This window comes from Poromitra crassiceps (genome assembly GCF_964638095.1).
Source record: "Poromitra crassiceps genome assembly, chromosome: 1".
Lineage (NCBI taxonomy): Eukaryota > Metazoa > Chordata > Actinopteri > Beryciformes > Melamphaidae > Poromitra > Poromitra crassiceps.
The window spans coordinates 19,785,904-19,812,285 of record NC_139623.1 but is presented as its reverse complement, the minus strand read 5'-3'; the positions used below and the strand labels follow the sequence as shown (position 1 = coordinate 19,812,285).

The 26,382-nt window shown below is 40.5% G+C and overlaps 1 protein-coding gene across 1 annotated transcript in view; it reads left to right on the top strand.

The window, feature by feature from the left end:
- Positions 1 to 14,010: 14,010 nt before the first annotated feature.
- LOC310776174 (rho GTPase-activating protein 7) overlaps positions 14,011 to 26,382 on the top strand; it is a gene marked incomplete at both ends in the record, with an annotated part of 178,808 nt that continues 166,436 nt past the window's right edge. Inside the window, 4 exons of the mRNA XM_083636356.1 lie at positions 14,011 to 14,104; positions 14,221 to 14,302; positions 17,645 to 17,708; positions 18,949 to 19,541. Coding sequence (XP_083492482.1) covers positions 14,011 to 14,104; positions 14,221 to 14,302; positions 17,645 to 17,708; positions 18,949 to 19,541 — 833 coding nt within the window. The remainder of the gene's footprint in view (positions 14,105 to 14,220; positions 14,303 to 17,644; positions 17,709 to 18,948; positions 19,542 to 26,382) is intronic.

Sequence of the window (26,382 nt, the reverse complement as noted above, 5' to 3'; positions counted from 1 at the left end):
AGAAGTTGTAGTTGCCATAGACTGCATTGCATAGTTGACTGCTCTATTGCTGACAAAAATGTGTTATTGTAAGTCGCTTTGGATAAAAGCGTCTGCCAAATGACGTAATGTATAATGCTAATTCTGTGCATCGTAATTTGCATAAAAAATACTTGAATGGAAATGCAGCTACTGTGTGACTGTTAATATATATATTGTCGTGTGTGTGTGTGTGTGTGTGTGTGTGTGTGTGTGTGTGTGTGTGTGTGTGTGTGTGTGTGTGTGGGGAGACAGGTGTCTAAGTGTGTGCTTGTTTGCAGGGGCATGTGGTGGTGTGAGTGTCTTTGTTTTGCTCATTCATTACTCAGAAGGGTGAAACCTTATTTTTGCCCTACAGGAGGCATTATCAAGTATTACCATCAAGCATTTCCATGCATTCCTTCTAATGGCCTTAATAAAATGGCTACCACTTTTAACAGAAAGGAGTGCATGGGTGTGTTTGTTTTATCCCGCCATCTGTCCCTGATGTTGCTGTTTAATGCCGCCGCTTCAGCAGGGTGGGCGAAGGCAAATGATGGAAGCAGAACATGGAGAGAGGACAAATACTAGAGAGGGGGGGAGATATATATATATATATTCTTCTATATATATACTGTTGGAGAAAAATATAAGTTCCATGCCATTTCCTAATCAATAAGCTATATTTGCATACACATAATTATGCTAAGTTCCATGCCATTTGACACATAGATTCACCCATGACATCTCACCCATAGCAGAGGACTTCTCCTTTGCTGAGACCTTGGTCACAGTGCATCGAGTGCCATAACAACTGATAACTCAGGCCAGACAGGAGCCTGCACGACGCACACACATTCACCCCCCCTCCTCTCACTGTTTCTCTCTGCCTTCTGTCGTGTTTTGAATGCACCGAGAGATGAAGAGATGAACCACAGAAACATGATGTCTATTTAAAGTATTATTTTATTTGCATGTGATATCTGACATGGCTCTCTAAGAGTCATGGAGAAAGATGGTCTTGAGGGTATTCTTTCTAACCTCTGAACCTGTGTCCACTGTATTTAAAAAAACTTCCTAGGCTCAGCCTCCTTCTCCTTTCAGCCTGTCCTATGCCACCCTCTCATCCAATCAGCTCCTTCCCTAAATGTGTATGTGCTCTCTGGGAAGCTGCTTCAGTGTGTCACCTGTCAATCAAACCCCCATCTGACAGCTGTCTCTTTCATCTTTGAAAGGGCCTGCACAGCTTCTTGCTCTTTCCTGCTTAGATGGCCCCACCAAATGGTGTTATCTGCTTTTACGGTGGCTTGCAGGGTTATTGCCCCCCTTCTCCTGTCCTCTCACAAACAAAGCCACTATCTAGTGTCCCAACAGAATGCTGCATGTCACTGCTTGAGTGCCTTTGAGCATGTGTGCTCATCCTCTCATAAACAAGCCTCTGTTTCTTCTGTGTGTGCGTAACCCCCTAAACTGTACTTTTGTGTGTAAATCTCCTAGTCACCCCCTGAGATGCTATCTAATCCTTTTGTTAAAACTCCTGTGTGTGTCTTCAGCTGTCTATTTATTGCTCCATTCCAATGCTTCAAAGAGGAGCCTGCCTGCCCCTGCCTCACTAGCCTCAACTCCCTTTAGTTAACACTGATTTAGTTAACACTACACTTCATAACTGCACTCCTTCTCTTAATGATAAAATATAAGATAATATAAACTATTAAAGGGTCAATGGGCCATATACCACATAAGCCCCCCTTGGCAATGTAAAACTACATTGCCACAAAAAGCCACATTTTTATCATTAAGTTTCTGTCTGATCCTAGCCTGCTAACAACCCTTAGCCAATCCTAACCCTATTTAAATTCCTCTCCTCTCATCCTCAAACATGCTGTTTCCACTCAAACAATTCCCCGTTTCCTATTTATTGCTATTTATCAATGACCCTTGGTGTGGATCTTACTTAAATTCCCACACACAGGGATTACTTAAAGTAAGGTAAAACTACTTCGTTTTTCTTTTAACTCTTAGCTCATTTTTGTTCAAATAACCCACTAGGAAGATCAAACATTTCCTCTCTGCTTTTCACATGCTCCACAAAGAGAAACACTGGTCATCTCACACTCCATCTCCATTGCTCCAATCATTTTTCTCTTTGCCAAGAATGTATCATTGCAGGATCCTTATGGACATGTCCAATCTCCCTTAAACATTAGTGAGTTATAATCTTCAATTCTGGCCAAATAATCACTCTTTCTAGAAAAAGTGCAAAAAAGACCAATGAGATTATTACGCCTATTAAAGCAACCTTCAGCCAATCAGTTGCCATTTCCACATGCATTAAATTCTCTATATTACGCCAGACTTTTATCATTTGACTATAGCTCTGAGACCTTCAAAAATAAGTCCTATTATAATCAACATTTTCCTATTTACTTACCATCCAAATTGTTGTCAATTCAATTCAAATTAACCTATACCATTACTTTTACAAATCTATATCTATTAGAGAAAATCTCCCTTATTGTGTAGCAAGTAAAGCAAATTGAAGTTATCCACAACACAGAAATACAACATCAGAAACCATTCCATTACTGTTCTAAACACTCTATCATAAGATAACCCTTTACATTCCACTGAGCATCTAATATTCCACTTCACTTCTAATAACCATACTCAAAAGATATACTAAATCATTATCATAAGAATAGACATCTGTAACATCATCAAACATCTGAAATCATCAAGTAATCTAACACCTATCATTTAGTATCGCTTATCCATTCTGTCACTAACTTATATATATTCTTTCAAGCATGCACCAACATCTTTATAATCTCCTATTCCCATCATTCTCCAACATTTCTCCTTCATGAAAATCAAAAGACAGATACATACATCAATCAAAAACTATAAGCTTCCATTAACTCAGTCTATCCAGAACCCACACCCACAAACATCCTTATTATCAAGAATACAGATATAACATATCCCCAATCAAGAATAATACATTTTCTCATTTTTATTAGACACCCCCCTTTCAACTTATCTCATCTCTAAAACCCCATTATCCACACTGCTGAGGAAGAAATATGTTAACACACAATCCACACAACTGTCAACAGACACTCTATCATTCTAAGCATCTTAAATATTTATTGCTCTCCCATTTTCTTCTTGGATATCAAAACCCCTCGACTCGCTCCATCTTCACATTAGAGCCGCGCAAGTAGTTTCCTTCCACAGATTCTTGAATACTTACCAACCGGTCTTAAGATCACGAATGTATACGCATGTATTCTTCTTTTGGCATCCGCCCGCATAGTTTACAGTCCACATGTCTCTTTGTTATGTATGTATGTATGTATGTAGTGTATGTTTTGGTGCATTGGGCTTTCTAGGGGCAACTCCATCTCTCTTGGCTCTGCTTCCTCTTTTCCAGGCTCGTACAGACTGCAGTGCACCCCTCTGCATACATGGCTCACTCTGGTATGGCACCCAACCATCTCCTCAGCTTCCCGTTTGGCTCCAAATGCCTCTCCTTTTACATCTCTCTCGTCCAGACACTCTCTCTCTCTCTGATTCCATTAAACCCCTGAAACACACTTTACAAGAACAACATCCTACCATCCTAACCACCTGTTAAACTAGACTCAGACATAATGTATATTACAAACAGTCACTCTATCAATCCTAAACTTTAAATGTCTTGCTAACCATCAGACTATTTGACATATTCATATTCTCTTTGTAAAGATTTTAATCATACATGGGAGACTCCAATCATATATTTAACCCCTCATATTTCACATTATCACTGGTGTAATTCCTCAACCATTTAATCTATAACATTATCATAACTTCCCTTTAGATTAACCTCTTACCATACATTACCCCTTCACTTCCTCATTTGATAATATGGTTTCCCTTGAAATCTCCATCCATTATGCCGTCATCTCATTACATCCCATAACCTATTTCCTATTGGACAAACAGAAGAAACACACACACAAAACAACACCCAAAAATCCAATACAACCACCACTTGATATTTATATACATAATTAACTTACCATCTCTCACTAAAATGATTAATACTTATACTTACCCAATACTCAAAGTAACTTAATGTTTTTGTGATCAAAATGCTACCAAGATATCTCTCCAGTGGACTCCCCAGTCTATTCTCTTTCCCCTCGGTTTGTCCGATATCAACATTGGTTTCCTGCTTTTATCCGGCTATTGTTCTCCTGTAAACTGAAACAAAACATCTCCCACAACCACAAAGACCCCCATCTCAAAAGAACCCATCTCCATAACAGACATGACAACCAATGAACCAAATCATAATTGAATCTTCCCAATTTCATATGACTACATTAAATAATCACTTGATGTGTCCTATCACATCATAGCAGACTCTTCACATTAATCTCAGTCATCGCGTGCACTCAATGACCGATTTTAACAGAATGTACTGCTAATCTATAATTTAAAGGTTGTCAAACCCCCTTAAATCTATGAATCAACCCCAAACATATAACATTCTTGTTACACCTTCAATTCCCACACCTACTTCATAGTTATTCATGTTCATATCCACCTTGATGTTCTTCCATTTTTTCCCTTTACCTGGGCCGGGCCCTCAAAAATAATCATCATCAGATGCTTGTACATACTTACCACTCACCACAACTGTAGAATTATTATTATTCATACCCCCCTTGTTCCTTTCCTGATGTCATAAAAATCCCCAAAAACCTCTATTCAAACAATTTGAACCATTAATTATGTACTCAGAACTCTCAGTTTGCATTGTTGCAAATTACCTGCTTCCTTCACTATTTTTCCCATTCATTTTCTTATATTTTTTCTTCCAACTTCAAACCACCACTCATTTACACTGAAAAAAAGATGTCACAAATGAAATCCCACTCATTCACTTCACTCCTTCTATAATAAGACACACTCTCTTTTTGTACTATGCCTAAAAAATAACTCTCTGCATTTGCCACACCATATGTTCCACATACTCCCTAGAATATGAATCAACCTTCTATCACCCATCTATTGCCAATCAACTTCCTCTGACCCTCTTTAATTACCATCCTATAAATCATGACATCACAAATCATAAATCATCATTTCCCATCTCTTCAACATACCATCGCCTTCATCAAAAATGCTTCTCATTACCAACTCCCCCAAACATATTCTCTCTCTGAAACCATCTGAGACATGTCCAAATAATACACCAACAACCCACTCAGATCCTATTTCAAATATCACACTCAAATCAACTCAAATATACTGAAACTTATAGCATGCAAAATCAGCCATTCACACCTCCATGTAATAATCCTCCTCATTATGTTTTATCATACTGCAATCCCTCAAACTCATCCCCCTCATCCAACATCAAAGATCAGCTTATGTAATATTCCTCAACTAAACCACTTCATTAGTTTACACTGAAATCCCCATAACACCTTAATATCTCATTCCAGCCATCTGATTCTTTTTCCCACACTACAAAAGTTCACACAACAACGTTCATTCAACCCACTCTACACCAGACTCATCCCCCAATCAACATACATACATAAGCAATATCAGAGACGCTGCTTCTGAATACACAAATCTCCTTAATCCCCTCATTAAATCTATAACTAACCAAAAGCTTCTAAAGGCCCTCTTTGCTTATTTCTTGTTGTTCAAAACTAAACCCCCATTTCCTATCATTATTGTTATGTCAAGATTCAATACATAGGTCAGCAACTTTATCCTATGCACTTTCCCCTATACTAACCCCATTACTTAATTTACTTTTACTTAAGATGTCAACTTTTAAGAAATCACACCTCTCTCTAAACAACCTCCTAAATACAGTTATCTCCCCCCTAATAACCTACTTCAATCATTACACAATTTTGGATTTCATCAATACTCTATCAGCTACAGTATAACTTACCTAATTATTCAACCAGCAAATCGCTCTTTACACTGCATTAACATTAACACTATCAACTATAACCCCCACTCTAAGTCCTCAAATCATATATACTAAATAATTTGCTAAAACCACAACACTAATAGGAGGCCTCAAAATCCAAATCAAAAACAGAATTTATGATCTTCAAAAATCCCCACAACTGCCCATCTTTATAATATAACTCAGAAACAGGTTCAGTGTACTATATATAACCTGTGTTTGCATCTATGTATCTCCTCATACATATAATTCATCTTCAGTCAGTCTATATCGTCTATAGGAAGATACACAGCAGACTTCTCAAATTTCCCCATAATTATTTTTGTCATTTTTGATTGCAATAAAACTTCCAAACCATACGGATAGTAGAGCCATATTTTCAAGTTTACAACTCATTGCCAATGACAGCATTATCAACATCAAGATTTCATTGTGCCTTTCTCTTTCTCTTAGGGAGGGACCAGTTCCCCATCAGGTAATCATTGGGGAGGGATGAAACCCCATACCTTCATAACAGCTGATGGGAGCATTTTCTTTTCAGCTTTACAACCTTCTGTCTTTTTGGCATACTTTAAAATGCAGCTCTAGATACATATGTTCCATTCAGTCTCATTGACTTCCTCACAATGCATATAAACCCCCAATTAATCATCCACCTGTGTATCCACCTGTGTAATCAATGTGATGTAGAAACATATTTTATCACCTGTGATCAAAAAGTTAATATAATGATTACTTTATCATTCCCCAAAAATTTGCTTCCCCCTATTTGTAGTCATATAATAACTGTTTACGTATGATGCATAACCTAAAATGAATGACTCTGACACACAAGCTGTGTTTAACTCCTTAGTATTGCCTTAGTCCAGTGTGTTACAGCATAACTTCAATAACACTGATTCATCCAGGTCTCCCCAGCCAAGCTTGTGGGATAGATGATAACATCAATCTAACCAGACCCCATAACAATTTTAATATGATCACATCTATAATTTACACTCCACCCCTCTGGTTTCCCACACTAATGCTTCTATCAAAAAGCCACAAAATAATTTATCTTTTTAATCAATAGGGCCTCCCTTTTCGTGAAGTAGTCAAATAGCAAACACCTGTAGGGTTCATTAGGTATTATTCTATACTATATGCAGATATTAATTTCACACACTCAGGTGTGACAATCATTGGGACTTTACTACTTTACCTTATTCTACAAAAGCAATCAAGTAATTCAAATTGCTCAATTGGATTGACTTAAACATCAAATATCAAATCATGTATGCCAAAAAAAACCCATCTCAGTATATCTGACTGACTAACTTTGCTGATGACATCGTTTTTCCCTTTTTCCATAACTATTAGACTATCTCTCCTCCTATAACACTGTGCTATTCCTTCCCCCAAAACATCCTGAACGCTTAAGTAATCACTAAAGTTGCTGGTTCAACTCCATCCAAATATTCTAATGCAATCTCTATTCACTATCCCATATCAATATTTCAACATGCATCATCAATTAACTCCCATTCAGTATACCCCAATCAACTTCTATCCACAACCAAGAATGAATCAAAGCTACAGATTCCTTGGCACCTCAAATAAACACCCCCATCCATCAAAACAGCCTAATAAATGTTTCCTAATCACTCAATCTAAACTGAAGCTCTTATATAGGCTACTGATTATCAAACCTCAGTTAATGTTCACCAGCCTAAATAATTTCATATACCATCTATCTCTGTTTCATACTCTGTTAGCTAACCCCCAGGAAGACAAACTCACTTCAACATGAAACACCCACACACAAAGAATTTACAACCTAATCACCAATGCCCTCTGCAATCACCCCCTAGCTCATTCACCTCAATAACCAACATTCTCCACAGTACTCATCCCGTTCCGGCAATAAAGCAACTGATCCAACCATTCAATACTGAACATTCATTCACACCAATATCTATAACCCCATATTAGCAAGCAACTAATCCACTTCACAACTAACACAGAGCAGAGTAATTCATTCACCAATCTATCAATTTCCTCCGTTCACTCCTTCACAGCCTCAGGCTCACGCTGACTAGATCTCTTATACGCTCACACATGCCCACTCGCTCTCTCTCGCTCCCCCACTCGCTGTGTAAAATGACTCCCCTTCACATGCGGTGTGTGAGTCAAGGATCACACTGTGAACTGATCACTCGTTTTAATAGCAAGAGCTGCATGCAGATGTGATATCGATCTGGCTATTTAAATTTAAAAATAGACTAAAGACTTTTATGTTTACCGTCACTTTTAACTGCTGACAGCTACTATGCAAACCCAATGAGTCCTCTATAAGTTTTAGCTCTTTCTGCAACTGCCGCCCCTGTTGTTTATTGCACTTTTTATACTCCTTTCTTAAGTTTTGTTGTGATGCTTGTAAATATCCGTTTTACTCTCTTCTTTTCTTTTCTTTTCCTGTCAACCATTTTATGTGAAGCACTTTGAATTGCCTCTATGTATAAAATGTGCAATACAAATAAACTTGACTTGACTTGACTTCACTTGACTTCACGCTACCGATACTCCATCACACAGACACCGCTAGAGGCACGCTGATAGGCTTAGCATATAAACACTACGGCAGCTCACAGTAGACAAACATAACATGCGATTATCAAATCACCTCCCATTCTCTTAAATAGCTCCACACATCATTGTCCTGCTTCTCTACCACTAAATAAGCTTCCTCACTGTAATACTATTAATCTTTACCATTAATCTTCCCAAATCGTAGCTTACAATAACTAACAACCACTAATCCTAGGCTCCTGATTGCTGATTGGCCAAATCTACTTCCTGCTCCATGCTGCAAAGCACTCTGGGTATTGCAGTTTCAATGTCATATCCTGGCATGAACTGTAGTCAACTGCTATGTTATGTTACCACCGTTAAGACGTATGCCACGCTTGTTTACAACTCTGCCCTAGTTTGCAAATGTACTTTCTCCCCATCTAATCATTTTAATTATTAATACCAGCCTATGTGCATCTTAATAAAATACACAAATATTTGCCCACTGATTTTCAAACCCACTACAGCTGTAGAAAAAACCCTATTTGTGCTATATATTCTACAGTATACTACTCTCCGCTGCATAGACTATTAAGCTAAAACGATAAGACATCCCTCTCCTTCTATGTCATAGATAACCGCATTGAATATGTTTAATGGTCACTTGGAAGCTGATTTAAAATAAAAACAACTTACTGTAATTAGCTTATTTATTACCACCACTACCGTGCTGAGCAAACAACAGCCCTCACCATCTGGTCCTACAGCCTCCCCAAAAGTCCCCCATTTGACCAAAACAAACAGAGTCTACAGTCATTAATCATTATTCTAATACAATATCCCTATACATTCCTATTTATTGAACGCACCCCTTAGAAGAATATTCCCCACTCGCAGAAATCACCATAACTTTTTCTTGTAGTCTACTTCCCCTATCAATATTTCATATTACTTAACACCTACTGCAGAGTGGCCTACAGTAACCATTCTCACCTATATCTAATAGCCTACTTCCCTAACTTCCGTGTTTTGACTAAACATGTGACTGAATGGGACCAATAAAAGTAAAGAATAACCTCAGCAGTTGTTGCATTTACCCTCTGGCACACTGTAATCTATTAGTTATTAAATGATATCCACACAAGCTGTACGTAGTACTGTTATTTATTCAGTCATCTTGAAGTCAGACAAAGTCACGTTAACTCTCGCGAGACTTGACACTAAACTACGGTGTCCTGTATAGCACATTCCATTTTAGCTTCGCATGAATCAGGATGTTACACCAATAACCCCAGAAAGTTGAATTCAGCAGTGTATTATAAACATGTAAATAAGTAAATAAACCCCAACATAAACTGTTGTATACGTGGCCTAACTACACAACTAGACATTAATCAAAAGACTTCAGTTTAAGTCAGAATAACCGCCGCACACAGAGCTTGTGGCGGAAACCTCTCTTCCCTCTCCTGGCTAAGTTAGTGATGTCACAAATTTGTATAGAGCTCCAGGTAGGCTATCGAGTGGACTACAACTTACACACACTTCTTGATTAGACAACTCATTCAACACCAATCAGGCACCCAATCGACTTTATAAATGAATATTCACGGATCATTGCACACATTCACTTCATCATATAGGCTACCACTTCACAGCCTCTCTCTCAAGACACAAACCAGCCATCTTATCTCCGCACGCAAGCTATAACCTATCTGTAAAACTCATCTTTTTTAACCAATATTTATTCAGCTTGATACATGATTATGTTCCCAGAAATCCTCATTCACACATTAAGGTCATTCTTTTACACTATGACAAAATATGAATCCACTTTTCTAGGGCGAATAATCTATGGATTTAACAAAATATGACTGAAACTAATCACATGCTCTCAACCCAGGCTCCTCACAGCCCCGTATCCCCACGCACCATTCATTGTAACAACCTCCTATTAATTATGTAGCCGAGTAGGCTATTTCAGGTCTGCTTATTCACGCTTTGTTAAAATAATACACAATAGCGTCAGTTGTAACATTGTGACCAATCCATACACGCTCCTCAGATCATACATCGCCACGCACCATCATAGCTGTCCCATCCAGAATCACAATAGACGTTCATGCGCACATCACCACGCTCCACTCTCCACACACCAGTCCCTCATAAAACCATCAGCTCCCCTGCCTATGAATGACAAATATAATGCGCTGGCCAAATATATATTAATTATCTAGTCATTTTATAATCAGTTTCCTATTGGTCCGATCACCACAAATTATAAAACCCATTTATTATATTCTAGCAAGATCCCCCGCTAAACTTATACTCTTATTGCTTATTTTGAAAATCCCCAAAGGAAATCCACACTCGTATACTCTCGCCAACTTGCAACCAGCCATAAACAACCAACACTCCCTAATCCCTTTAGCGCTATTCCATCGCTGATCAAATAGCAACATCATATCTATATCTATTTACTGATAACATATTATATTTTCTTTACCTATCGACCACACCGTAACGCATTTTCCTCAGACGGAACGTAAATCACCAGCCATCATTTCCACCCGGAGCCTCTCAGAATGATGCACTCCACTAGCTTCTCTCCGTTCGCTAAACTCAAATTTAATTTATATTCAAATGTACTATTATCTCTATCTCAGCAGTCCTCTTTGATGTGAGGATATCGCGAACTGCTACTCTACCCATTAGACTAAAAATATAATTTAATTAGTTATTATTTCGACCAGTATCTTACAAAGTTGCTACTACATGCTAAATGGCTAACTGCTTTAGCATCACGCAAACTGGTCTGGATCCTCTTCAGTTTCTCAAATCAGTCCTATTAAAATATACTAACATTACATGAATAACCCATAATATAGCCATGGGGCAACCTTTTATTGTACGCATTGGACTAACAATCTAGTTTATTTAGCCACTGTTGAGAGACCATTTTCCTATTTATCATTATTCTCTCAGCCATCACCCCCAAACTGGTTGCGTGGCAATCAAAGTACCCAATCTGATCTCATCTGATCTCATCTGATCGCGCTGACATTATAATATTAAACCCATTTAAAACATTGCTTTACTTTCATTTATTCCACCACTCACACGATCTGGCCAGATCACACACACATACTCAATCAATCATAGTCTATCATACTACACATAACACATAGCACATAGAACATAACACACAGCACATAGCCTAACACATAACACAGCCTAAACAATAACACATTACCAAACGCGCGTTTCAATATCTCTAAAATCTCATCTCTTATTTCCATATCTCTTATACTCTGACTATTTGCTTTTGGGCCCCAAGATCTATTTACCGTGCGACTTTTTCCAACTTTTTTAGAGTGAAAGACACTCCTTTTTCCATTTTAATCTCCCCAAAACTGCACACGTATTTTTGCCAAACGGTTTGTGTGATCCCACAATCAATCTATTTAAATTTGCGTTTTCTCAGCTGCCTTCCCAAATCGCTTACACACATTTAATTACTCCCTAGGCAACCGACGGCTTCAGACCGTATTACTTATATAGCCATGATTGATCAGACCATAAATCCATAAGCAATACCAATCAATAATTCTAATCACGCTTGGAGGGCGGAGTCTAATTATTAATTGTTGTCCTAGTTTACATTAGACAAATTTACTAAAAACTAACAAACATTTCTACTAGAGCAAAACTTAATCAAAGCAGTTATTACACAATCACTCCCACACTGACTTCATTCTAAAAAACGATGTTCAGCGTGTTGGTTTCATTATGTGATTCCAAGTCTATATCTGTCTTCATTTACAGTAGCTAGCTAGGCTATCTGCCTTACTTATCAGATCCGACTCTGTGTGCCAGTTTAACCCTGAAAAGTCTCTCTTATTCTCACTAAAAACTAACAAACATTTCTACTATTCTAAAATCATTGCATTAACTTTAAACAGTTCAGTCCCATCTTCACTTCTCTCTCCCTACTAGCGTTCGTGCTGGTCGGCGAGACAGAGCAAACACACAGCGCATCCCAATATTTTAGAAATAGGCCTACTCACCTGCCGTGCAGTTGCTCCATCCTGGCCGCCGATTAACCATCTCCGTCTGGCTCGCCACTTTGTCGTGTTTTGAATGCACCGAGAGATGAAGAGATGAACCACAGAAACATGATGTCTATTTAAAGTATTATTTTATTTGCATGTGATATCTGACATGGCTCTCTAAGAGTCATGGAGAAAGATGGTCTTGAGGGTATTCTTTCTAACCTCTGAACCTGTGTCCACTGTATTTAAAAAAACTTCCTAGGCTCAGCCTCCTTCTCCTTTCAGCCTGTCCTATGCCACCCTCTCATCCAATCAGCTCCTTCCCTAAATGTGTATGTGCTCTCTGGGAAGCTGCTTCAGTGTGTCACCTGTCGATCAAACCCCCATCTGACAGCTGTCTCTTTCATCTTTGAAAGGGCCTGCACAGCTTCTTGCTCTTTCCTGCTTAGATGGCCCCACCAAATGGTGTTATCTGCTTTTACGGTGGCTTGCAGGGTTATTGCCCCCCTTCTCCTGTCCTCTCACAAACAAAGCCACTATCTAGTGTCCCAACAGAATGCTGCATGTCACTGCTTGAGTGCCTTTGAGCATGTGTGCTCATCCTCTCATAAACAAGCCTCTGTTTCTTCTGTGTGTGCGTAACCCCCTAAACTGTACTTTTGTGTGTAAATCTCCTAGTCACCCCCTGAGATGCTATCTAATCCTTTTGTTAAAACTCCTGTGTGTGTCTTCAGCTGTCTATTTATTGCTCCATTCCAATGCTTCAAAGAGGAGCCTGCCTGCCCCTGCCTCACTAGCCTCAACTCCCTTTAGTTAACACTGATTTAGTTACCACTACACTTCATAACTGCACTCCTTCTCTTAATGATAAAATATAAGATAATATAAACTATTAAAGGGTCAATGGGCCATATACCACACTTCCTTTGCCTATAAAGCTTATGTCAAATTGTGACATCGCGGCTGAATATTTGACTCTGTACATTGATCAGAAATGTGTACATTGAGATTCAGTCTCTCCTATAACACAGTGTATAGGAGAATGTTATGGTAATAAATATACTTTTATGAAGACATCTTCCTAGACTCATGGCTTCAATTTATTTGGTTTAGATAAACTGTGATATATACATTTATTGCGGATGTAGAATTTTATTCTATATCATATACATTCTTCTCCTTCTCACAAGCTCCCATCCCCAGTTAGCCAATTAGCAGTAATTAGAATGGCCTCTTCCAAAGTGTCACAGATAATTAATATCCTACATGACGGGGGACGCTTCCAATTTTCCTCCCTCAATGTTTGGTGCATTTTTCTTTTTTCAAAACCACACGTATATGTAATTACACGTTAAACACAGGCGACTGATTAAGAGCAAATATTTTCCCTCTTAAAACGGGCGGAGCATGAAATGATGGTAACTGCATTCGATGTTTTCCTTGCTGTTTGCAGAGATTGAGGCCAAGGAGGCCTGTGATTGGCTGAGAGCGGCCGGCTTCCCTCAGTATGTGCAATTATTCAAAGGTAAATATGAGTCTGTTAATCCTCAGGTGATGCACAGTAAATCCAAATGTTTGCTGAGTGACAGCTAGCCGGCGCTAATGCTAACGCACACTCCCATGTGTCTTGTTGCCCCTCAGACTGCAGGTTCCCCATTGACTTGGAGTGGGCAAAGAGTGATCACCACTTCCTGGATAAGGACGCCCTCGATTCACTCTGCAGGTAATGAACTACTACTGCACTTCACCGGCTCCCTGCTTCTCCTGTACAAGTTCACGTCTTTTTACATCTATAGCCTATTTTTGAAATAAATAATTGGTTAAATTGGTTAGGTTAGGTTAAGTTTATTTGTCACAACGCTTTCAACACCTGTCCACAGGCGACTCCTACACCAAAACAAAACCCAAATGGACATAGCCTACCCAAAAAGAATAATCAAGTATAAAACCACGCAACCACACAAAGCTATACATAGAAATATTCAAGGATGTACATACAATACAGTATGCACAATAATGGCCGTAGCCAGGGTTTGAGAAATACCGAGGTCATTTTAGCGTGGCGTGGGGGGTCCAGGGGGGATTAAAGAAATTCTCAATTTTAAAGTAAAATGCTTAAATCTGGTGCACTTTGAGAGCAAAATTAAGAGGCTAGATCTATAAAGAACTACAGACATCATATTTGATTAATATCCTCTTTACTGTGCTGTTGCTTTACAATGATACAAAAAATAAATGTCTCCCCACATAATATATATTCTGCATACAGGTCACATATGGCAGAATACTGCTCAATTAAATACAATAGCCCTTCTACACAAACATCACTTACAGGGGAGTTACTTACCCATTCACTTCAATATAGAACTGTCCCCAAAGTCTAGCCCCAATCTAGCCCCAATGCAGAATTTGAATGTTGTGGTGAGTTATGTCTCTTCCTTCTAGATAGCACACAGAGAGGAAGCAAATTGTTGCATTTCTGATCAACTATGTCATATATCATGTTATTTATGAGGGATTTAAAACATCAATGACAGATGAATAGATCTGGGGGCAGGGTCTCTCTCTCTCTCTCTCTCTCTCTCTCTATATATATATATATATATATAAATATATATATATATATATATATATATATATATATATATATATATATATATATATATATTTTTTTAGAAAATACCGATGTCATAACCTTGGTGTCCTCAATGGTAGCTACGGGCAAATACAGACATAATACACAGACTACCACCAGAGGTCTACAAGGGTATTAAGTAGGGGTGTCACGATACACTCAGTTCACGATACGATACGTATCACGATACTGGGTTCACGATAACGATACGATACGATACGATTTTAACAATATTTTTTTAAACTTGAATAATGACAATATATGACTGGAAAAGTAGTATTTTATTTGAAATGCACAAATACAAAACATGCTGTTGTGGGAAATTGTTATTACAATAACAACTAGAAAAAACATGAGATTGGAGATAAGGCTTATCTTGAAATAGAATGAGTTACACCGTCACTTAGATTTACTTTGAACTAAAAGGTTTCTCAGCAGTATAAATTCTCATTATGCATCTTCAGTTTTTCTTCAAACTCAAACAACAAGACTTTTCTTAGTCTATTTTTTATGCATCTTCAGTTTTTCCTGTCAAGTAAACAGTTTTGCCAGAAACTCAATTGAATGGTTTCTCTCCTGTATAACTTCTCATGTGTCTCTTCAGAGACTTGTTCAACTGAACTACTTTCCACACATTGAACTTCAACAAACAAAGACGTTTCTTTGTCTACTTTTGGAAAAAAAAAAAAAAAAAAAAAAAAAAAATCACGATATGAGATTTCATCTCAACGATACATATCGTGACGTTTTACTATCGCGAAATTTCGTGGGACGATATATTGTGACACCCCTAGTATTAAGTGTGAGAACACAGTTGTTAAATTTATATAGTGCACTGAAAGCGCTTCACCTGGGTGATGCACCAGAATGCTCACCCACACATTAGCTATCTCAGTGGAGAGTAGAGGACTGAAAGAGTCAATTAAGTAATTTAGCCAGGGAACCGGGGTTACACCCCCCAGGGCACCAGGGTTACCCCCCCCACCACCACCACCACCACCACCACCACACCACCACACCGGGGCACCGGGGTTACACCCCCAGGGTACCGGGGTTACACCTCTACTCTTGTGATGAGTGCCGATGGGATCTTTATTGAACACAGAGGGTCAGGACCTCGGTTTAACATCTCAATTGAAGGACGGTGCTCAGCCACAGGGCCCTGTCTCTGCCCTTGGGGACTGGGGATATTATTCATGAGACCAGAGGGAAGAGCACCTCCTATTGGTCCTCCAACACTTTCAGCACCAGATGCAGATTCTCCCATCCAATGACTAACCGCAGCCAAACCTGCTTGCTCCCGAGACAAGCTAGCGATGTGATGCAGCAGCTATGGTGCTGGTAAATGATCACGTTGACTGCCACTGACGTATATATACGTCAAAAAAAATCCAGCGGTTCACTGCCATTGACTGCCATCGATTTTTTTTTTTTGACGGTGCTACGTGGATCAATGCCCCCCGCGTCTCCTATGGAGATATTGGAAGTATTGAATGTGTATAATCTATTTTACCGACCAGCTAGGTGGCGACGGTCCTCTCCCGACAGAGATAAAGTCAACCAAAAGCAGCCGCCTCCCGCGGCTGCTTCCTCCATTCTCAAGGAAATGGCTTGGCGATTTTACAGTCAGAAACGAACGAGCCTCATTCTCATACTGTAGGCGGGGACGCTTTCGCGCTGCTGCGGTGGGGGGTTCCAGAAATGGACTGTGTGGGCAGCATAAAGCCTAGAGTCGCACGGGGCTTCATCGGGGCTCTCAAACCCAAGAGACGAGTGAGACCTATCCACACTCGCTGCCAGGGAGGGAGGCTGCTCAAACTCGCTGCCAGGGAGGGAGGCTGCTCAAACTCCCAGCAGCAGAGCACTCGCTTGTGACAAACGCAGGCTGAAAGCCACTAGACACGCCCACGGAGGGAGGAGGTGAAGGAGAGGGCGTTCGGAACTATATTGTTTGGATGTCTGATCTCTCACTGATGCCAAAAATAAATGGTTAAAGTGACTGTTCTGCCTGTTTGATTGAATTTCACAAAACTGCGATTATCTCAGCTTTCACTCTCAGACGCTAAAACCATGCTGTACTCAACGGCTAATATCTACATAACTACTAACTCTACAAACTAACTCTTTTAGACAGAGAAAGCACACATTCTATTAGTACTTTTGTGAACTTTGTGTTGACAAACTCCAAGCAGAAAATAATCCTCGGCTCTTGTAAAATGAGCCAGAATCCTCAAAAAAACGGCTTGGCAAAAGCTACCTACAGCAAAAAAAAAACGGCTGGCAGTCAATGTGTTAGTAAAAAAAATTGCCTGGCTGAAATCTAAAAAATATATAGGATATATATTTATAATATATTTGCTTATATATATATTTGTTCTTGTTGTGCTCATCTAACCGCAATGGTGTTTCCTCTGGCTCATTTCCATGCAGGAGGTTAAGCACTTTAAACAAATGCGCGGAGATGAGGCTGGAGCCAAGGAGGTCAAAGCGGAGGGTGAGTGGAGAGAAAGGGAGCCAACGCCGTACAAACTCAAACACGCATCATGAAACCTCCATGATAAGCATCACACATTCTGACTGATACCAAATTATAGGTCCTCCTCCTCCACCCCAATTTGTCTGTCAGTTATTTGTCTCTCTCTTCCCTGTCTGGGAGAAAGGGAAGTCCTGCAGAAAAGACAGTGGGAGAGAGGAGGAGGTCTCCGGTATAGCCTCTTTGTTTTGTGTGTGCAATGTGCATCCTGGTTGGATCCGTGCATAAGATATAAATCTCTGTACACGTACTGTAGCTCCTGTGTGTGAATTTCAGATGTACTGCGTTTACATTTTGTTGATAATCTGACCAATGCCTCCAAGAGTGGTTTGGATGATCAGATCTTAGATCAGATACATTTTTGTGCTATTTGATTATTATTACATTATCTGATGCACCTTAATGCCAGTTGTAAAGAGGCTGTATGATTTTAATTTTGTATGTGGGAATGTGTGAACATGTGCGTGCTTGCATGTGTTCCTGCATACTTCTTTATGTGTGCGTGTGTACAGATATTAGCGTGCGTTGGTCAGCATGTGTTTGCTTTTGTGCAAGCCTAGAAAGTCTGTCCTCTGTTTGCCCAAGTGTCACTCCAATTTTAATGTTTTTGTCTTGTCTGTATGCAGCTGAGTGTAGGTTTTGTGAATATGTGCGTCTAAACACTCAGGTGTGTGAATATGTGTGTCTAAAAACACTCAGGTGTGTGAATGTGTGTGCAAACACTCAGGTGTGTGATTGTGTGTGTCTAAGCACTCAGGTGTGTGAATATGTGTTTATGTGTCTAAACACTCAGGTGTGTGAATATGTGTGTCTAAACACTCATGTCTGTGAATATGTGTGTCTAAGCACTCAGGTGTGTGAATGTGTGTGTCTAAGCACTCAGTTGTGTGACTATGTGTGTGTCTAAGCACTCAGGTGTGTGAATGTGTGTGTCTAAGCACTCAGGTGTGTGAATGTGTGTGTCTAAGCTCTCAGGTGCGTGAATGTGTGTCTAAGCACTCAGGTATGTGAATATGTGTGTCTAAACAATAAACACTCAGGTGTGTGAATGTGTGTGTCTAAGCACTCAGGTGTGTGAATGTGTGTCTAAGCACTGAGGTGTGTGAATATGTGTGTCTAAGCACTCAGGTGTGTGAATATGTGTTTCTAAACACTCAGGTGTGTGAAGGTGTGTGTCTAAGCACTCTTCTCCAACCCCCAGGGAGAGGACTGCGATGAGGAAGACTCCTGCGCCATCAGCCCCAAATGGAGCTACGACAGGCGGACGCAACGCTGGCAACGCCTCGACTCCCAGATGGACTTCCTCCCCTCCTCCGACAGTCCCACCGCCACCGCCAACCACCATGACGTCTGCTCCATCCACAGCTCCAGCAGCACAGAGAGCGAGGGCCAAGACGGGCGCCACAAGAGCCACAGACGCCCCCTTACCCCCACCGTCACTGCCACAAGCACCACGGACGACCAGGAGACCAGCAGGAGCTCTTCCCGCTGTTCTTCCACGAACAAGACCCCGTCCCTGGACATGTCGTTCAGCGGACCCCCCTCTCCTGGCGGAAGCGGCGGAGGGTCATCGACCGTTAGCCTGGAAGCCGAGCGTTGTTTTCCAGAGAAACCGCCCAGGAAGAAGGGCACCAGTTTGCTGAGGAAGATGGAGAAGCTGAGGCTGAGGGGGGTGTCCACGGCGCCCTCACCCAGACACGGCGGCCGTGCCAGGCTGGTTATCAGCAGGCCGGTTCTGGTCCAGGATGGGTCCATGGAGGAGGACACGCTGGGAAGACTTCAGTGCCCTGCAAGGTGAGAGTTCTTCTCATTTTCAAAGCAGCAATTTTGAACACTAATTGTGAGAAAGTCTAGACTACTCATATACTAGTCTGTGAGCCAGTAGCGTTGATCGGTACTATCAGGGAGGATTAATTAAATTTTTGGAAAGGTACATACAATAGAGAAATATAAAAAGAAATAGAGTCCGCACACTGCTCGACTTGCTCCCAGTTGATTTATTTTTAACGTTTCGGTCAACAAGGACCTTCTTCTTTCTGAAGATCTTCCTGAAGATCATCAAAGACACAAACCATCCCCACAACAGCCTGTTCTCCCTGCTACCCTCAGGGAGGAGATACAGGGTTCCAAAAACACGCACAAATCGCTTGAGGAACAGTTTCTTCCCGCAGGCCACGAGACTCCTTAATATGCACAAAATAGTGCAGTAGTCATACCATACCGTACTGCAGCTGCTACTATTACGGATGCCTAACGTTTAATTGTAAATTTAAGTGTATGTTTAATAAGGTGCCTAACGTTTAATTGTAAATTTAAGTGTATGTTTAATAAGGTACATGCTATTTGCACATGTATGTATAAAACGTCGAATTTGGAATGTCTGAACACGTCTAACGTATGCACATGACATGTGCACCTATGTGCAATGAATATGCCACTGTCGTATAAGCCACCGACTTGTCTTATTGCTTATTGATGCCTATTTCTTATTGCCTTATTGCTGTCTTATTGCTTATTGATGCCTATTTCTTATTGCCTATTACTTATTGCTTGTTGCCTATTTGTACTATGTCGTAAACGGAGTCCACTGCACAAGAATTTCACACGTGGTACTTGTACGATGGAGTGACAATAAAAATCTTGAATCTTGAAATCTTGAATCTTGAAGAAGGTCCTTGTTGAACGAAACGTTAAAAATAAATCAACTGGGAGCAAGTCGAGCACTGTGCGGACTCTATTTCTTTTTATATGTTTCATTGCTTTTGTCCTGCACCTGCATTTTGAGTGGATGTGCGCGCTCTACTTTTTATACATACAATAGAGACCCCTAGAAACCCCTAGAAAATATGTGATAGCATTGCAGTGGTGGCCTCTAAATATGTCTTATCACTCGATTCATAACCTCATGCAAAGTACACTTTTCGAACCTATTAGTCGAGGGACTTAGGGAGATACATGTATGAGGCTATGAGGCAAATCAGGTCTAAAATAAAAAAAATCACAATGAAAATTAATTCCCCGAGATGGTGCTGGTGGCCCAAATTTGGGGTCCTGGCTCACAGAATATCTCATGTAGCTTTAAACAGCCGCAGAGCTGCAGAGACACAGGAGCAGCCGAGGCTGAAGGCCCTCCTACCACACCAAGGTCCATTAAAAAATCAGGCAATTTGTTTTTGCCTTGATTATCGGCATATCGCATCATAAAATATAATTTGAGACTTTATTACTAATCGCTAGGGTGTTCTGGTAAATTTAGTATGTATACAGTATAATCCTTCCCGGCTAAAATTTTAAATGGGCCGGTGAAGTGGTGTTAAACAGAAAATTGTGACTTCTTACCTTCCATACAATATGTTCCAAAAACCCACAAACAGCAGGAAACATGGTGATGTCAGGATCCTGATCACAGCCAGCGTCCACCGAACAGAAGAAAAAAAGTGCTGCGCTAACTGGGTAAAACATGACGGCCCCTATCGTTGCATCGGCGTAGTTTCTAGGCCGAGCGCCTGGCGCAGCCCTGATCAGTGGGCGTGGACCAGCGCACTTGATATCTTGGTGTTGGCGCTACACGCAGCCTAAAGCATTACAACCACGCCTTTTAAGCGTAAAATTATGCACCGTCATGCTCATTGGATAAGTGCAATAAACGAATCACACGCTTGCCTTTAAAGCTCCAATTCCAGTGGTCCAGTAAAACCAGACAAAGCCAAGCGCTCTGCCCCCCCCCCCCCCCTCCCTTCATCCCGTCTGTCTGTCTCCATATATAGGCTATTATTCCATATTATTATGCTTCTCAAACCAATCTAACTGCAGTTTAAATACTGCAAGCATGTAAATACACTACACTATAGCAAGATCAAAGTGAAAAGAATGTTCTAAAGGCATCAGCTAGAAAAATATAGCCCATCCCTATATGATGAGATTAATTAGATTGGTGAAAGTTTGTCCAGAAAGATATCGTTTTCTCTCCCCTGCTAGGATGGTAGGATATTGTTGTGCTCGTTATTTGGGTGAATTTAGTTAGGTAAAATAAAATATTAATAATCCGAAAATTATTAATATTTCATAAAATTATTAAAATCAAATATGTAATCCTTGATAAGGATTAACCTAGGGGCACCACCGGCTTAATCGCCGGACCTAATCTGAATCACCTTTAGTCTAATCTGAAAGGGGAGAGTTCTTACACCTTAGACAATAGTTTACCACAATTCCACAAAATCACTCTGAAACAGTTGAATTCTAATAAAAGTTGACAATATTTATTATATATAAAATAAAAGAGAGGGATTGGCAATACAGTCAATGAATTCAAGTTATAACTGAGTTACATTCTAAACATTTCAATGCATGGTCGATAAATGTGAGGTGGGGATATTTATCTGCATCAAAAGTGTAAAGCACCGGATGAACACTAGAGGGAGGCAGAGTGTGTGTGTGTGTGTGTGGGTGTGTGTGTGTGAGTGAGGGGTCTCTCCTCAAAATGGCCGACCCGGAAGGACCGACTAGACACAAAATGGAGGATACAGGAGTGTGCTTTCGGGCCAAAATGGCGATCGGCCCAAGATGGAGACTAAGGGAATGTGTTCTCGGCACAAAATGGCGGTTAGCCGACTAGTAGCTATGTGTGTGAGTATTTATAGCGGAAGGGTCCGTTCACGCGCTTGCGTACGTGCCCGTGAGGGAGAAATAACACCGTCTAGATGAAAACAGGGCCGCGAGGCTCTTACTTCGCCACGATTAGTTAATCGACTTTGAATTGGCGAAACAAGTTCCTCTCGGCTCGTTGGCTATACTAGATCCACTCCGTGGATCGGTGAAGAAGTAAATGGCTAGCGTCTAAACACTCGGATTCAGTAATGCATGTATAACCCACAGTCACAGTCAGACATAAACAGTCACAGATTCATTCACAGTATCATATCAGTCAATCATGTATATCTATCGATATATATGTCATCTAACTCTAAACAATTCTAAGCCCGGACTTGAGTGATCAATTCAGTCTGCTTACTTGGCTTGTTCGTTCAGCTCTGCAAACGCGGATGCAGGTTTGTTGCGGTCGGACTCGCAAGGTTCCTCCAGCGGGGAGGAGGGGTGCTCGTGGAGCGGGCGGCCGCTTGTCCCGAAGAGGAAGAAGCGGAGGAAGGAGCGGGGGTTTGAGAGTAGGCAGTCGATCTCAGCTGGCCACGCTGGGTTCTTGCATCTGCTGTCGTCTCAGTGGAGGAAAGGGGGAACCTCACAGCTCGCTTCTTCGGGTTGAGGGCACTCAGGCGATGCGGGTCGGTTTCAGGATATCAGAGCTAGCTTAGCCCTGATGTGGAGGTCGTCGGCCTGGTTGCGGCCTTGGCTGCTCGGATTCGGGCAGGGGGGAAGGGCGGTTTGTCTCGGGATACAAACGCACGTCCTGTCGCGACGATTAGTCACTTAGAACTTCTCAGAGGAGGACCTGTCTGCAGCTAGGCTGCTTAGGAACTGACGTTTTCAGGCTTCAAACCTGTATATGTTTTGGGGTGCAGGGCGTGTCTTTGCTGTGGTTTAGGCACACCGATTGGTTCCCCTTATCTCGCTGCTGTGGGACAAAGGAATCGGCTCGCTCCCCTGTGGTTCTTATCACGGGTGTGGTATTCAAATTGGCCCAAATGGCCAGGTATGTGGGGGTTGTGTGCTCCCAGTGTCTCCACATACCAGCCAGTATTCAAACAACATGTCTTTCATTCAATATCAATATTCCTTCAATATGTCTGGCCCAACAATATGCACATAAATATAGCCTACATTATGTAAAGTCATTGCATAAATGTGTTTTTATTGTAAAACTAAAATGTGAAGTAGAGCCAATTTATTGGAAGACCTTCATCCAATGCAGGATGCTTTCTCTTCTTCCTATCTCATGGATAACATGGGGTTGGCATCTCCGTATGAGAAAAGTTCATATCTCGTTATAACGAGAACATTTTCTCGTTATAACAAGAAAGATTTCTCGTTATAACGAGATAAGTTGGTATGTTATAATAACGAGAAAAGATGTCATTATAACGTGAAAACATCTCGTTATAACCAAGGGGCAACCCCACCCCCTTTCCCCTGAAGACGCGGAAGTCTTTATTTAAGCTGTAATTCCTCAAATGGCCACTTGAGGCAGGGCTCAGTAGTCCCGTTGTTCCTGTTTAAATGCCCAACTTCTAACTGTAATTAAACATAATACAGCCTGGTCATTAACACGGTTTTATAATAATAATAATAATAGCTTGGATTTATATAGCGCCTTTCAAGGAGCCCAAGGCCGCTTTGCAAAAGTACAAAAAGATGACGGACACACAAAGAAGATAACAAAGAACAACAAAGAACAGAAGAGACTAGTTGCCGGTCTATATAGCTGATTTCACCTTTTCATAACACGCCCGTTTACATTTGATAAGGGTTTAAAGTTATGCATAATTGAGGGCGTGTCCGAGTGAGTGAGCGCTGCTCTGCTGTAGAAGAGCCTGGTGACGCGAGGTTAGCTCTGCTGCCACAGCCCAGCCTGTTTGCTAGTACTGTGGCTAACGTTAGGCTAATTGTCTGACCTGGTCGCGTTTGTGGTGTTGCGGTCTTTTTGTTAATATTGGACAGTAAATATGTTTTCTTGCGATACAGTTGGTTGTATTAACCGTACCTCAAAGAAAGGTGGTTTCCACTTTTTTCGGTGAGTGAATGAATTTGTCGGTGGTCACTGCTAATGTTTTAAATTGGACTGTATACATTCTGTGCTAATAATGCTAGCATGATAACATTATCCTTTTCTCACACACTGAATATACCGAAATGCTAGATTTGATCATGGACTTAACGCTAATGTTAATCAAAAACAGCCGCACTCATAACTGTAAGGTGTGTTTGACCTAATAATAATAATAAATATTAACATTAATGCACTCACATTTCAGCGTGGTTACAGATGTAACCTTACTACGCTAGCTAGCTAGCTACAGTAGTAGTGGCAGCGTGGAGGTTGGGGTGGCTGTGCTGGGTGTGTATGGCCGGGAGAGAGGCTCTTAGCCTGGGTAGTGGGGCAGCCTGGAGGTTGGGGTGGCTGTGCTGGGTGTGTATGGCCGCTAGCTAACCTAGATGTTAAGAGGTAGTAATATACCGAAATGCTAGACTTGATCGTGGACTTAATGTTAATCAAAAACGACCACACACATCATGACGTTAAGGTGTGTTTGACCTAGCTAATATAAATATTAACGTTAATGCACTCGCATTTCAGCGTGGTTACAGATGTAACCTATTTAGCTAACGCTAGCTAGCTACATTAGATTTTTGGAGGCTATAACGTTAACGTGAATGTCATGACCCCGTAGTATTATACTGTATATTATACATAATCCAGATATAACCTAGCTATAGCTAGACGTTAAGAGGTTAACGTGAATGCGACTGAGACCTGACATTAATGGCTTGATATCATATTCCAGATGCTACCTAGCTAGATGTTAAGCTCCACACTGCTGTATGAGTAAAATCAAATGTATCAAGCCTTGATATCATATTCCAACGTGAATTCAGCTGAGGGGTTCCCTCCAGAACGAGACTGTTGCATTCAATATTTTTACATGTTACTGTGCAGTAGTTATTGCAGGCTAGTTAATTGTTGGAAGTAAGGTTTTTGAATTCTAAAAGGCTCACAGCTATGTTGTTTCTGGCTTGGATTGATTCATCAAAACTTTCAAAATCCTTACTACTGTACTGTCCATTTAGAGTGACATCAGGTGACAAGCTGAAATGTCAATTCTTCTAGCAAATGTAGGTAAATTTCAGACTTTAACGTAGTGTCCCATCTTGTCTGAGGTGAATGCAAGTGACCTATATTTTTCAATCGTGTCTTTGAATAAAAGTTGTACATTGTGTTATACTTGAAAACCATGTCTCTGCTCCCTTATTTGTGTTCACAATTACAACAAATCTGTATGGTTTATCTGTTGGCATTAAACCGTGGTATTTCCTTGGGTGATATTCCATATTTGTCATTAGACCTGTTCACATCTGCATTTTCTACAAATTGGGCTAAATTTGCAATGGTAAATCAAAGCCACGTGAGATATCACAAGTACTTTTATTAAAACACCAAACAAAATAAAATGCAAAGAGAGGTTTCCTTATCTAACTATTGGTGCTTTCACAAAATATTTACACAATGAGATTTTTTATAAATAATCATCAATAACGTGGATAAAGACTTCGATGATGATGATGATGATGACATCTGCAGCTGCTGGACAAGAGACCGAAGACCAGTCCACTTGAAGGAGATCCACAAGACCTTGCAGCACGCCACAATGCCACACTCACCCAAGATAAACGTTGCTGTAGGGGTAAGAAATACAATGTATGCTTCAGGGAATGACATGAAAAAGTTACATAATGGGGTGGTTATACATTGATTAACATTAATGTTGCTTCACAGTAGCTAATATCTGGCCATAATTCTGCAATTGCCCACTATATGCTTAGTACGTTATAATAGCGATAATATCAATTCAGATAAATCTTTGTGTAACGTGGCTAAAACCACATAAAAAACCTGGTTAATATTCTAAAAGTGTTGCCGACAACGCCACCTAGTTTTAAAAGAGACTAGGAACTCATTAAG